We start from the raw sequence: 14,664 nt of genomic DNA on the forward strand, positions 1-14,664 counted from the left end.
GGTTGGAAAGCATCCTGTGTGTTGCAATGTGTGAGCTGCTGCAGTAGCTGACCAGAGAAGGTGTATTTATGGTGTCAAAAGGTGTGTGTGCCTTCACCTGCACAACTCCCACAAAGCTTGTAATTTGTAAAAGGTGAAAGGTGAGGTCAGAGAGCACTGGGTGTATTTTAATAGACCCCTGTTTCTTGTCAGCCATCTGTAATGAGTGTATAATAAAAAACACTCTCACTGTCACAGCTTTCTTGTTGGGCTGTAAATGCCACAGTAACTGTTTCTCTCTTGGTCACTGTTCTACATTAAATATATTGGAAATGGACAACTTACTGCACCTGCTCTTGTGATTTAGGGTCAGGTCAGGTCTAAACTGAAGAATAAGTACCAAGGCATCATGCTTCTTATATTAGGTCTCCCAGTCATGCATTGGCCTGTGACATGTTTACCGAGTGGAAATATTACATCCTGACACTTAGCCAACACTGACAGACGGCTGCCGAGGAATTTCAGTGATTGATCGGTGGTCGTCCCGTGTTTCTCATGGTTGTTAGGGAAGGAGTTGGTCGTTTGGGAAGTAACCGGTGGTTAGGGGGCATCCAGGTGTCAGTGGGATGGCAGAACCCCTCATTTGGTTTCTGGGGCAGCTGGCCACGACGGGACAGAGGGACATCAAACAGCCCACAGCTGGAGGAAAAGAGAGGGGACGACGAGTGTGAGGACAGGAGTAAATAGAAACGAGAAGAGAGAACAGATGAAGATGAGAAAAAAAGGGGGGAAATGTAGAGAGAACAATGTAGATAATGAGATATTATGGTGATGTAATGATTCTCCCTTCTTTAATTCCAGTGTTGAGCTAAATCTGTGTTGACGGTATTGTTCCTTCTCAGTGTCTATTACCATTTTGTTTTCTTTTCTTTTTCTTTTTTGTGGTGAATGTGGTCAGCTAATACCCATACACATTGAATTACCGACAATACAGAGAAACACTGACTAAATCATATTTAAATAGTCACATATGGTTGATTCTTGAGAAAGTAATAGAAACTGTTTCAGGCCTTTTTTTTTTTTTTTTTTTTTTAATTTATCAGTACGGGCTCTTTCATTCCCAAATCTGCATGAGCTCACAGTTTTACTGCACGTTAAAACATATTTTCAATGTACTGTAACATACTATAAGCCAGTGGGTGTTCCCCCTCTGGTCCTTTTATAAGATGTAAGTCAGGAGAAACCTTTTTTTCTTTCTTTCATGTATAAAAAAAAATGGTTGTAATGCTTTTGAGGGCAAGTTCTGTTACAGTCAATGGTTTTAACAGACAGCACAAACCTTCCACGGCCACGGCCAGCTTGCGTTTGCCAGTTAAGTTAAGCACATATACAAGCTTCAGTACTGAGTCATAGCAGACTCAATATCATTAGCTAAATCCCAATGTAATTGCACCAAAAGCGTTTACAGATTTTTGTAATAGTAACCTGTTTGCATGTAAGACTGTGTACTTGTTCATGTCACGGTTTGGGTTGTTTGTTAAAGAGCTGCTGTGCCGCTTCCAGCCGCTCTCAGGGACTCACAGTGTGTGTGCGTGTAATCAAACATGGCAGCTATTAAGCTGTCACAGTGGAAAACAGACGTCGTAGCCCGACTTGGACAGAATTCCCAGTATTCCCTGACAGACTTTTGGAGGCTCCCAGAACGTCTGTGTCATAGCTCAGTGACTGCTGGGTATTCACTGCAGGGGACCGGCGTCTTAAATCTGGCTGTGTGCCAGAGAAGACGACTCGTTCTCATTCGCAGGGCGTCAAATACCGGCGCTTTGTCACAGCCGTTGGCGTTCGATAACGACACACAAGGCACCCTTGAGCGTCGGTATGAGACGCACCGGGCTTTCCGTTAACTACTATGTAAACCCATCCGTGGCAACAGTAAACGCTCAGAGAATGTGCTGCTGAGGTGACGCAGTTTAAAGAGCGAAAGAGACACACGGGACGGGCGGGAGGGGAGGTGGATGGGTCCACCAAACACAAGGTTTTCATCCAGGAGAACGCTGTTTGCAACCCGTGCGTTAAGTTTCGATTTCACGTTACAATCAGCTATTTGTTCGTGTCCCTTGTTCACAACGTTCAGTCTCATTTTCACTTTACAAACGTAGTAGTTTTAAGCCCAACCATGTTCTTTTTTCCTAAACCTAACTATAGTGGTTTTGTTGCCTAAACTTAAGTAAGTGTTTTTGCTAGTGCCTGAAATCACCTGTACTGTGTACGAGCACTTCCGATTTTTGTCCACATGAGTACCCTTACTTCTTATTGCGTACCGCCACCTGCTGAGTCTAGGTACGCACCGTCTGAAAACTCAGATGAGAAATCACCACATTTAACACGTGTTTACTGCGACCGAAAAGTGACGCCGAGGGGTCTGACTAAGCGTCAATATATGACGAGTTGGGATGAGATGTGTTGGAGAGGAAGCATGCGGTGTGTTTAGATACACAGCATGTATGTGTGTGTAGGTTTGTGCTGTAATGGTAATGCTAATGGTTTGTGTTGCAGGGCATCAGTGTCCTTCTGTGTCTCAGGTCAAAGGTCACAGTGCCAAACACTCACACAGAAAGAGGCATGAAGACAGAGGAAACGATACACTGGCGTCATCTCTTTCCTTAATGCTCCCAGTGTCCTTATGAGGCTCCACAGAGCTCTGCAGGATCACAGTCAGCTTGTCTTTCTCACCCACGGTGCTTTCACGGTGACCCGATTGATTCACTGCGTATTACGGCCATCATGGCGCTTTATCCACACATGTGTGACTCGTATATCTTTGTTGGGTACACTACACACACAAACATAAGTATCTACACAAGCACACACACACACACAATCAGAAAGACACCGAGGTTCGTAGAGAAGTTGTGAAATTCTCAGCCCTGGCAATTTCACACCCATGTTGTGAACAGCTGTGGTGTCAATCAGCTGGCAATCTACGGGAAAAAAAATGTTTGTTTCTTTAAATTCTGAAATGTCGTGTTTCTGCTACAACACAGGTACACATTATCTCTGCTCCACCCCTCTTAATGTCTCCACACTGCGACATTAAGTTACAGTTGACATTTAAAGTAGTTTCTGATATTTACAACCCTCATCTCTCCTCACTCCGCAGTGGAAAGTGAAAGAGCCAGGCTACGCTACATTGTGTGTTTACAGGGCTGAAACAGTCCTCTGCCCAGAACTGAAACATTCAGCCAGGGGAATATATTGCACCCACATGTGTGTTTCAATTCCTCCAAATCACTTATGTCCATGCAAATATGACCATAACCTCTCTAGATGAAGACTTTGGGAGTGTGTCACTGTGGGGTTTTGATTCCTGGCCAGTGGTTTTACAGTAATTTCTGAATTGACATGGTACGATTCCCCGATATGGTGAACTGACTCACTATAAAACTATTATCCTTTGGGTGTGAATCACTGATGAAAGAATACTGAATCACTATAGAGCACAACTGCATTGATCATGTGTTGTATTCATTACCCACACACACAGAAAGCGTTAAGTTGCAAATATATTTAACACATTCTTTCTATTATCCTCAATCCAAGCCGTTCTTACTCTGGTATTTTTTAATTTAGATTTTTCATCCTTCATTTTTTTCCATCATCAGTGACATAACAGAACAAGAAAAGCCTTATAAAGTGAAAACGGGGCAGTGGGAGGAGAAGTCAGAGCACCATCAACAGTGATGTTTGTCCAAAAATCCTCACAACGCTGCATGACGATTCACAGGGAGAGATATTGTTTTTGGGATAAGCGTTAGGATACACTACAGGAGCCTGTCATCATGCCACAAACACACATCATGAGCTGTCACAACATTCACACTGAGGTGCGAAACGGGTGTGACTTCCAACTTGCAACAAACACTTTCTCTCAACATTTCTGCTTAACTTCTTCATCTTTTGTCCCTCCCACCCCTCAAGCCAACCCCACCTCACACACCCGTTAAACATTGTGTGTGTGTGTGTATGTGTGTGTGTATGTGTGTGTGTGTGAGCGTCCTCCTCCCTCAGTCTCTCCATGGCTGGATTGTGGCAGCAGCTCAGCTCCCTGCGGCAGGGTCGAGCTCTGGCTCTCCTCCACCTCATCATCAGTCTTCTCTACCCAGCTTCGGGGGCTCTTCCCTGGGATACCAAAGTCAGCCCACCCCCTCTGGAGGTAAGACACCCACACGGTCATGGAAAAAATATATATATATAAAAGTAATTCATATATGCATTTTTTAAAGTTGTAGTTTAATTATTTATGCAATCTTTTTAAGACTTGTGTTAATGATTTATTTGCATTAAAATATACAATTTTCTGAGTTAAACTCTTATTTTGTAATTTATGGAAGAAATATTAACTGTACCTAATATATTGAACTTAAGCTTATTGGAGTTGTTGTCATGCAAACTTAAAATCCTTGAATTACTGCACAAGGAGCACTGGTTTGTTTTAGATTATCTCTGTCTTTGTAACTAATCACTAACAGATCAAATTATATTAGGTTGTAAATAAAGCATTATAATAGAAGAACCAGAGGGACCCATTAACATAGACAAGATGTGCAAAGAACAGAACTCTAAACTTGCAAAAACAGAGAGATTTGTGCAGAGGAGGAGCGGAGAGGTGGACCAGAAAGGTTCCCCAACTCAAACCAACTGTTGGACTGGACTGAGCTGTGGGATTTCCAGCGAGAGAGGGAAAGAGAGAGGGAGAGAGTGGGAGAGAGTTGGAGAGCAGGATGGACGAGTGAAAACGAGAGAAAAAGAGCAGCAATGTGATCCAGCGGAATTTATGATTATACTGTTGAAGCGCATGCCAGTGATGGTGAAACCATGGTACAGAGAGAGAGAGAGCGTGCAGAGAGTTTCTGCAGATACATGCACTGTTTGTACCTGTGGCTTTGTGTGTGCATTAAAGTGTGTGTGTGTTGGCAGGGGTTTCAGGTGGTGAAGGGGAATTTCTCCAGAACTTTCCTCCGCGTTGGCTACCATAAGATTGCAGAGATTCCTGCAGGAGCACGCAACATCAGCGTACGGGAGACGACAAAGAGCCGAAACTACCTAGGTACACACACACACACATATATATGTAACAGCAGAAATATTTGTACAATGACAAACACCACAGTGATGGATGAACGTGGGGTTTTCCTCCAGCTCTGCAGACACAGAGTGGTGTCTCCATCATCAATGGAAACTGGGTGATTGATAGGCCGGGGATCTTCCCTGCTGTGGGAACACGGCTGACGTACCAGCGACCCAATGAAATCCGCTCTCGCAGTGGAGAGTCCATCACTGCAGCCGGGCCGCTGACTGAGGACCTGCATGTTTATGTGAGACACAGACTGGCACACACAATATGGGAGCAGCCCCTTTTTCAAATGCACAAGCTTGTACTACAATATACGTCATCATACACCCCTCATCTCTCTCTCTTTTTCCCCACAGTTGATCTACCAGCAGCCCGGTCCCAGTGTAAACTACGAATACACTGTGCCTTTACAAAACACACACCCCACTCCTGAGCCAGATTCACCTTCTGATATTCTGCCCCTGGGTGAGTGCACACACTAAGGCGCATAAACACCCAAACGCACACTTAAAACCCTATTAGAGTGACCCACGATGGCCATTTTCTCATGCTGAATATTCTGGTTTGCCCTCAGGGAGCATAACACATAACAGATGCCTCTGTTTGTGTCTGCATGTACAGTGTTTGTGTGTGTGTGTGTGTGTGTGTGTGTGTGTGTGTGTGTGTGTGGGTGTTCAGTTCAGATTTCATGGTAACGCCAATATGCTGTATCATTTTCAACAAAATTGTCCTGTTTGAAAATTTGATTAGGATTTTGATAACATTTGATGCAGGCCGGCAGCCAAACTTTGTTCTGGCAAAGAGCTCTTTACCGCAAACTGAGACAATAATCGGTCACTTGGGCCAGATTTCATTTCATTACCTTTTAACCTTCATTAAAGATGTTTGGAAAATTGCTTAATTTGTGTCTGTTGATGCGGATAATGAATAATTATTGAATTACCAGAGAGCTCAAAAAACAACACATTTTTCTTAAAGGCCCTGTACAGACCTCTTCTCTGGAGCTATGCTGGGGAAACAAGAGGTTACCAGACTTCATGTCTATGTCCAAAATGAAACCCTACAGTATTTGTGTGAATGCTGTTCAGCTTGTTCTTCTAAGGTTTATTCAACTTCTTCGATTTCTTCTGTAAGTTTTTTGAGAAATAATTTCTTCTGCATACTTTCAGCTCAAATAATCATTCAACTATTAAAATGTCCAGCTCGTTAGTGCTTGTAATCAACTGTTTTCTTCCTTTTATGTTTTTTTAAATATTAAATATATATAATATAAAAATATTTTTTTACAATGTAAGTCAATGGGAGACATCTTCAAATGCTCTTAAATCTACTCCACTTTGAAATGCTACTCCTTCCGCATTAAACAGGTCACAACACCTTTAACTATTAAACATGTGCTCAGCTTTTTTATATCTTTAAAGTTTACAGTTTTTGCATTATCGCAGTTTACGATTTATGCTTTTTCAGATCTTTTCGGGTGTGTATTGCGCTACTTAGCGTGGGCTGGGTGATGACTTATTGCTTTAAAGGTTCATTCCACCCAAATACTACTTTTTGTCCAAGTACTTATAATTTTATTCCACCCAAATACTACTTTCTTTCTAACAAGTTAACTAATTTCAACTTCAACCTTTGACAGTATTACAGTTTAGCTTCCAGTTTTCTAGCAATGTATTTCAGTTCTTAGCTTTTTTTGGGTAATGCAGTTCAACTTTCAGCTCTGCAAGTTTTACAATTCAGTTTTTCAGGAGGGCAGTGTTTTAAGATTTCTGTATTTTCAGCAATGCTTTTGCAATTAATTTCAGCTTTCAGCATTCACCCACATTTTCTGCAGGAAATGCATGTTCTAGTGCACTATATTTACATATAATAATAATAATGATAAAGGTGTAATTTTTCCCGGCCAAACAGAAGAGTGAGGGATGTGTCAATCAATCAGTCTGCACACACACACAGACCTGAAAATACGGTCTAATGAGCCAAAATGAGTGAAATCGCCTGTGTGTGTGTGTGTGTGTGTGTGTGTGTGTGTGTGTGTGTGTGTGTGCTATAGATGCACTGGGCCTTTAACATTATTACATTTCATTTGATGCATCATACGTCCCCATCACCCTGCCTATCTATACAACATTTCAAATGACTTCACTGCCTTTCTTCCATTACTTGCCTACAACCTTCACTACTCTTGTAGTTGAGACAGTTGGCCCATCCCACTCAGGTGAGAAGGACCACCGAGGTGACGTCACCAACAATGACATCATCAAAGAGAAACCCCACCCTAACCAGGTTCCCTCTGACCCCAGCGTGACCTCTGACCCTCGGCCCACCTACGCTTGGACAATAAGTGGTCGCACCGAGTGCAGCGCCACCTGTGGCACTGGTGAGGAAACACATATTTAAAGAAAGGGTGACTGCACATAAAATTAATAATTGCACTTATAATTATTCGGGGCATTTAGTGTACAGGACGCCTTACTTTAAAGGGGATATATTATGCTCATTTTCAGGCTCATACTTTTGTATTTTGGGTTTCTACTAGGACATGTTTACATGCTTTAAAGTTAAAAAAAAAACATTATTTTTCTCCTACTGTCTGCCTTAATATACCTGAATTCCCCCTTTGTCTGAAACGCTCCGTTTTAGCGCCTGTCTCTTTAAGCCCTTCACCCGACAAGATAAATATGGCGCACCTTTGAAAACATAGTTCTCTGGGCGGTATATTCTAATGAGCCTGTCTGTGACATAGGAAGAGGAGCCAGATCTGAATGGCTTGTTGAATCACATGTTTTCTGATGTAGACAGCCCATAAAAAACTGACTGGGTTGTCTTATTTCACAGTTTGTGGGTTGATAGGAACTCCAGATACCCAAATGAATGTGCACAATCACTGGAAAAAATTAGTTTATCTTGACATGTCCCCATTAAATTTTGCAAATGCAAAAAGGCCTGAGATTGCAGTTTCAGTGAGGAAACACGTAAGGGATAATGTGCAGTGAGCCAGTCATTGTTGTGAAATAAAGCCAGATAGGGTTCATTTCGTCAGGGTCACCCCCCACAAAGCCTTATAATAAATATAAATAATAATAAGATGTTACAAAATCAAAGATGAAACACATAAATGGAACTGAAAGCATTAACTATTACTTTAACAGTGGCTGTCACACACCCAAAGGGCTGAGATTTCTGGCAAAATACATGCGCCTCGTACATCATTGCTATGGATGAAAATGTCAAAATTCTGTCAAAATGTGTTTGTATAGTCATATTTTTTGCAGACACATTCACTTGCTTAGTTTTTTTTCTGTGTGTGTGTGTGTTTGCGCACTTCCCAGGCAGGCGTCAGGTACTCTGGGAGTGTGTTGAGAAAGATTCCCAGGCGACTGTTCCCGCTGACCTCTGTGACCCTGCACTTGAACAAACAAACCGGGAAGAAGACTGCAACACCCAGTCCTGCCCTGCATAGTGAGCAACACACACGCACACACACACTCACACACACACACCTGATGCATGCAATAGTCATGACACATACACAGAATAAGACACACATACACGTACATTGTATTAGTTCCACATGGCGCTGCGACTCTCAGGGTGAAGCCTTCATCACTCACACACATTCATGCCATAAGTCAGTCACCAGTCAGAGTCAATCACACTGACTCACTTTGGTGTGGCTTTGGTTTGCATGTCTTGTGGTAAATACCACAAGGTCTTACTGTTGCCAAGATGTAGCTGGGTGTTAGTGGGTATTTCATCCACAGTGTCAGTGATCCGTGACAGCTGTCAGTCTGAAATATATAAGTTTCTATTGAGAAAGCAGCAGCAGTAGAGGATTGCAAAACCGAAACTTCAGAAGTAATAGAACGCAGAGAAACATCTGAACTTGTGCAGCGCAAATTGGCTTATTTTGCTTGTCTCGTTTATGATCTCCACTTGGGGAAAACTACAGGTCAAAATGAGGACATAGAGCTGGGACAAACTCTGCTTGAGGAAGGATAAACTCATGTTCTCTAACTCTTTCCTTGTTCTCTGTGATTGGCCGCAGCTGGGACGTGGGGGAGTGGTCAGATTGCAGCAGGATGTGTGGACCCGGCAACCAGCACCGCCAGCTCATCTGCCGCCAGGTCACTCACGTTTATACCAATGGGACGGAGACCTCGGTTACCGTGGCAGAAGAGCTGTGTGGGTCCGATGATAGGCCGGTGACCAAGTCTACATGTCAGCTGAAGATTTGCAGCCAGTGGGAGATACGATCTGAGTGGAGCCCGGTGAGAACGCACACACCTCAGTATTACTAGTACATGACTCTAGTCTTCAGATCTTTGGCTAAAGCATAGACTGTTTATAAAGATGGATTTCATGACAGCTCCCCAAAAGTGAAGCCAAAACCCCTCAATCGCCCCCTGGTGGCTGGCTGCAGTATAGCTCATAAATCCTGCCTCCTCCATGTTAGCGGATGGGACATGAGCCAAACTAAAAAGTCAAAGTACACGTCAAATAGAATTTGACCAAAAATGGTTTCTGTCATTTTAAATACAGTAGTTTTTATCACACTGATGTATGTTCAAGTGTTCACTTCTCTGTTTGGTTTTTATCAGTTATTTGATGCTATAAAAAGTGGGTTAGATGTCATGATTGACAGCTGTGATTGAGAGCTGCTCTGAAGGAAGTAGTCGCGCAGCCGGAGGCTCGAGAATTGTACGAACTTTAACTTTCCATAACTGTTACGAGTCTGTGCAATAGAACATTTTTTCCATTTGTCTTTCTAGTCAAACAGCTACCGTGGTGCTAACGTATCAGCTAATTGGCTCACACTGACAAGCTGTGGTCGTGCTCGGCTCATGATTGGCTTAGGCAGGTATGTGGGCGGGACCTTGATACCGCTTCTCCACCGCCAATTTACTACTGCACAGACTCTGGCTCCAAATGACGTGGAAAATCTCAAGATTGCAGCTCCCGTACCCGGGATATTTTGGCTTCACTTTTGTACAGTGACGTGGAGACGTGTCGTCCATCCTTATAAATAGTCTATGGACTAAAGTGAAAGGAGTAATACCACATTGTAAAAATATTCTACAAGTAGAAGTTCTGCAGTTCTAGATTTCACTTAGTACAGAAGTATTATTACCAAAATCCTTATTCAAATTGGCCCTTTCATTCAGTTGCATAAAATGTAAATACACAGTAAAGTGCAAGTACTTCCAAACTGTATGTAAGTAGTGCTTGAGTAAATGAAGTTATTCTCTGGTCATAGCTTATTTAACTCTCTCCATGCCCAATGACACAATACCTTTTATAACTAACTAACAACTTTGTGAGCTATATGTAAATTATAAATTTCAATACTACAGTCATACAGTTAACAGGCATTCAGAAAGACACATATAACACAATTTAGCTTCGGAAATAATGCCAACATTATTGCCAAAGCTAAATCAAAGCAAATGTAGACACATTATTACTGAATACAATGAACATGAACATTTCCATAATGAAATAATTTAAAAAAGCATTTACCTCTCTGTACCCCCAACCCGTCTCTCCCACCTTCTCTCCCCCAGTGTTCAGTGCCATGTGGGGTGGGGCAGCGCAGCAGGGAGGTGGTGTGTGTGAGCAACCAGGGTGATGTGGAGGAGGACGAGGAGTGCAACATGAACCTGAAGCCAGACACACTGCAGAACTGTGACATGGGAGCCTGTGCACGCAGCTGGTTCACCTCCCTCTGGAGCCAACGGGTAACATACAAACTGTTAGTCTGTGTGTGTGTGTGGGAGGAGAATGTGACACAATGTGGGGTAAAAAAGTGAAATCATGTTAGAAGTGGCACTGATTAAGAGTGTGTATCTGATATTCCTCAGTGCTCTGCAGAGTGTGGTCGAGGCAATCAAACCCGGATGGCAGTGTGCCTGATGGATCATGTGACTGATCTCCCATTGGACAGCTGCGAAGGGGAACGTCCACCAATAGTGACATTGTGTGACTCAGGCCCCTGCCAGAACCGCCTGGAGTGGTACACCGGACCCTGGGGTCAGGTAAACTGACCTGCACGCACTGACACATATAGGAAAACATCATCCATGTGAAGCTTCATCTTACGTGTGTGTGCGTGTGTGTGTGTGTGTTAAGTGTTCTGCAGAGTGCGGGAACGGCACACAGACCCGGAGTGTGGTTTGTATTCTCAACAACGATGGTCGTATGGAGGTTGTGGATCAGTTAAAATGTTCCAGTCTCTCTCAGCCAATCACAGCTCAGCCCTGCAGGCTGAAGCCATGCGGTGTCCAGTGGTATGTCACAGACTGGAGTGCAGTAAGTGTCCCAATATCTGACTCAGTGGTGTCCTCAACATTACCTTATTTATACCTTACGTGCAACTCTTCATCTCTGCCTCCGCTCTCTCTCTCTCTCTCTCTCTCTATCACCTCAGTGTTCGCGCGTCTGCGGAGGAGGCTACCGTGTGCGTGAGGTGCGTTGTCTTGCTGACAACATTTCCCTAAGCGACCGCTGTGACCCCAGTTTGACCCCAGAGAACCGAGAAGAATGCAACAAGCAACCCTGTGTAGCTGAGATAAGTAAGTCTGCCAAGCAGTGTTGTACTACCGCCGTGTGTCCACTATAGGTGCAGACAGTTGGGTCACAGTTCACGGAGGAGGAACCTGTTTGGAGTGAGATTTCTCTGTGATGCTGTCATTGTTGATAATGTTACCATGAAGATGTTCATACCATGCACTGGTTCCCAACCTGGGGGTCCCCGACCCCCACTAGGGTCGCTTCCCGCGGGGTCACAAGGCCTTCTTGATTTTTAAGGGGTGTAAAACAGCCTTTTTAAAAATATATATAGTTGGCTTATATCTCTGCATTTTGTGAAGAAAACTAAACAAAATTGTTATTTTGAAAGTTTGGATTATTATTCAAGATATAAATAGGATAAAGGCACAGTGGAGACCTGAACACAAGTTATAATCACAGAGCCTTCCCTCTCTGCTAAACAGCCTCGTCCTGCATTAGAAAAGTACGCAGTAATCCAAAGAGCTAATAGAACATTGGCCAAGCGTTAGGGAGAAGAAAATGCTGAAAATTGTCCAAAAAAAAGCCTATTAATTATGTATGATTGTTAAAAATAATTTTTAAAAAACATAATACAGAAAGAATTGTAGTAAAAGTTCCTAAAAATAACAGGAAAACTCATTTCTGATGCAATATTCACAGGAAATAATCTGATCAAAATTCATCCAAATTGCTCGTTTTACATAAACTTCCTGCAGTTATTGCATTCACTATTTGGGTTAATTGTACAGTTTATCAGTTGTTCTGTACTGTTATTGTTATGCATTGAATATAATATGAAATATCAATAGAATATGTCACTTAGTCAGGGCTCATCAGTTTCTCTAACTTGTTCCTCTTTTCCGTCACAGATCCGTCGTGCGGCGACCAGTATCATAACTGCAATGTGGTGGTTCAAGCCCGACTCTGTGTTTACCCGTACTACAGAGGGGTCTGTTGCGCCTCCTGCTCCCGTGCCCAGAAAACGTACCCCAACTCATTTCAAAAGAACCACATCCACAGGTGATGCTGCGACGAGAAGGTTAAATTCACTTCACCTATAGCTCTGTCTGGAGAGCGCCTCAGTATGTGGGAATGTAGAGAATGGCTCAATATAACGTTACTCAGCCTGCAACAGATTAACTGACGAGGTAATCAGCTGCTTTCTTCTATCCCGTTTCATCTTCACACAATACTGGATGAAGAATAAACTTTCAGACACACACACAAACACATAACTTTTGTGAGAATTTCACTGTGTAGAGGTTTAGAGAGTGTAACTTCAAACTGGACTAGTCACATTTGGTGATGTACTTGTATATTTATTCTTAATAAAGGGTGTATAACTTCTGGTATTCAGCTTCCTATCTATATCTTGAAGGTTTTTACAAAGGGGTTTGTTCATATATCCTTCATACCCTCATTTATAGAACATTTTATATCTAAAAATATAGCAGAAATGGATTTTTCTATGGCTGTTGACAGTGTTTTCTGATTTATAGAGTGATAAAAAGAGATATCCAAAATTCTCTTTGTAAAAATCTTTGACTCTAATATGTCAACAAAATGAAACAAGAATTTTGAACCTGGCTTTATCCAATGTTCACATTTCTGTTCTGGAAATTATGCAAATTAGCACATATTTGATAAGATAATACCTAATTTGCATATTTAAACATACATTTTCAGAAAACTTGTAATACAAAAAATAATTGTCTTAATATAAGTAATCAACTGGGGAAGTTTCATTGTGATATCAATTAGTTAAATATTAGTTAGTGTCTCCCCTTAACAGTTTATTACATGATATTGTATTGTGTTTCATCAAAGTGTCTATAAGACCTGAAAAGCAAAATACCATTTTAACACTGACCTTAAATAGTTAATGGTCATATTATACCCCAAAGCAACAGGTGTGCTGCTGGGGAATAAAGGTGGGATGTACAGCTGTCTTTAAACAACGGACCTTTTTCACAGCAGTCATTTTGACTTCTCATAGTAGTAAAACCACAGGTGAAATTGATAACATTAACGATGGCTCCATTAGGTGTGCCAGCAGCCTCCCCTGAGTGGAATGCATTTATCAGTACTGTTATTGAACACACCTGTGCTTTTCCTACTAAGACGTGTCAAAATGCATGCCGTGAAAAAGGGTCTATAATCAGGTCTCCATACTCTATGTACATCGACAACAGTTTCTGCTCGTTATAATCATTCCACCTGTTCATACTGACCATTAAGATTTATTTGCTTATGTGTTTCCAATGTAAGTGATGGAGGACAAAATCCACGATCCATGATTCCCACTTTGATTTGACTGTGGCTGCTGACGCTAAGATAAAACTTTGGAATATAGTTTTACAAGTCAAGTAACGTCCTGTTTTGTAATGGGTATAAAAGTAAACAATACAGAAAACTGCCCCCGTGAGTGTTACACCAGAGGTTCTCAACCTTTTTCATGTCAAGGACCTCGAAACTGTCCGTAAGATTTCGCTCGTTGTCAATGACATTTGAGGAGATAACCATGGAGGAAGTGAAACCTATGATCAGAATAGTCATTCTTATGAGTCCTACTCTCATTGGGCTCACTTCTATAGTGAATTAAATAGTGAAAAATAAAATAGATAGGCCTATACAGGAAGGGGCTAGAGAGAGGGGTGACATGCAGCAAAGGGCCACAGATCAGATTTAAACCCAGAGCCGCTGCAGTAAGGACTCAACCTTGGTTGACCCCCATGCCTTGTAATTTATAATCTTATCAGATGTTTTGTGAGTAAAATCTTAATTTGTAAAGTTAATAGTTAGCAAATAATGTTGTGGAGTAAAAACTACTATATTTCCCTCTGAAATGTAGAGAAATGGAGGTATAAACTTATTTATTTATACTTAATTGTAGCACTTGCTGTACCGTAAATATACATTATGTTCCTCTACTGGTGCCAGGCACAGACCAGAGTCTATCAGTCTATTGACACAAACCTACATCTACAGGTCTATAAAGCTGG

The 14,664-nt window shown here is 42.0% G+C and overlaps 1 protein-coding gene across 1 annotated transcript; it reads left to right on the top strand.

Annotated features, from left to right (window-relative positions):
* Positions 1 to 4,034: 4,034 nt before the first annotated feature.
* adamtsl7 (ADAMTS-like 7) lies at positions 4,035 to 13,014 on the top strand. Its single transcript, XM_074630158.1, has 12 exons — positions 4,035 to 4,192; positions 4,957 to 5,086; positions 5,179 to 5,354; positions 5,470 to 5,578; positions 7,305 to 7,493; positions 8,446 to 8,575; positions 9,162 to 9,384; positions 10,678 to 10,851; positions 10,975 to 11,148; positions 11,243 to 11,422; positions 11,541 to 11,685; positions 12,532 to 13,014. The coding sequence occupies exons 1-12, from the start codon at positions 4,055 to 4,057 to the stop codon at positions 12,684 to 12,686; spliced, it is 1,923 nt and encodes a 640-aa protein (XP_074486259.1). The 5' UTR covers positions 4,035 to 4,054; the 3' UTR covers positions 12,687 to 13,014.
* The last annotated feature ends 1,650 nt before the right edge of the window (positions 13,015 to 14,664 follow it).

Source organism: Sebastes fasciatus, chromosome 3 (assembly GCF_043250625.1).
Source record: "Sebastes fasciatus isolate fSebFas1 chromosome 3, fSebFas1.pri, whole genome shotgun sequence".
In the NCBI taxonomy this organism is placed as follows: domain Eukaryota; kingdom Metazoa; phylum Chordata; class Actinopteri; order Perciformes; family Sebastidae; genus Sebastes; species Sebastes fasciatus.

Coding starts and splice junctions, on each gene's coding strand:
- adamtsl7 (XM_074630158.1), top strand. CDS start 4,055: ATGGCTGGATTGTGGCAGCAGCTCAGCTCCCTGCGGCAGGGTCGAGCT. Junction 5,579..7,304: donor TTCTGATATTCTGCCCCTGG/GTGAGTGCACAC, acceptor CTACTCTTGTAG/TTGAGACAGTTGGCCCATCC. Junction 10,852..10,974: donor CCTCCCTCTGGAGCCAACGG/GTAACATACAAA, acceptor GATATTCCTCAG/TGCTCTGCAGAGTGTGGTCG.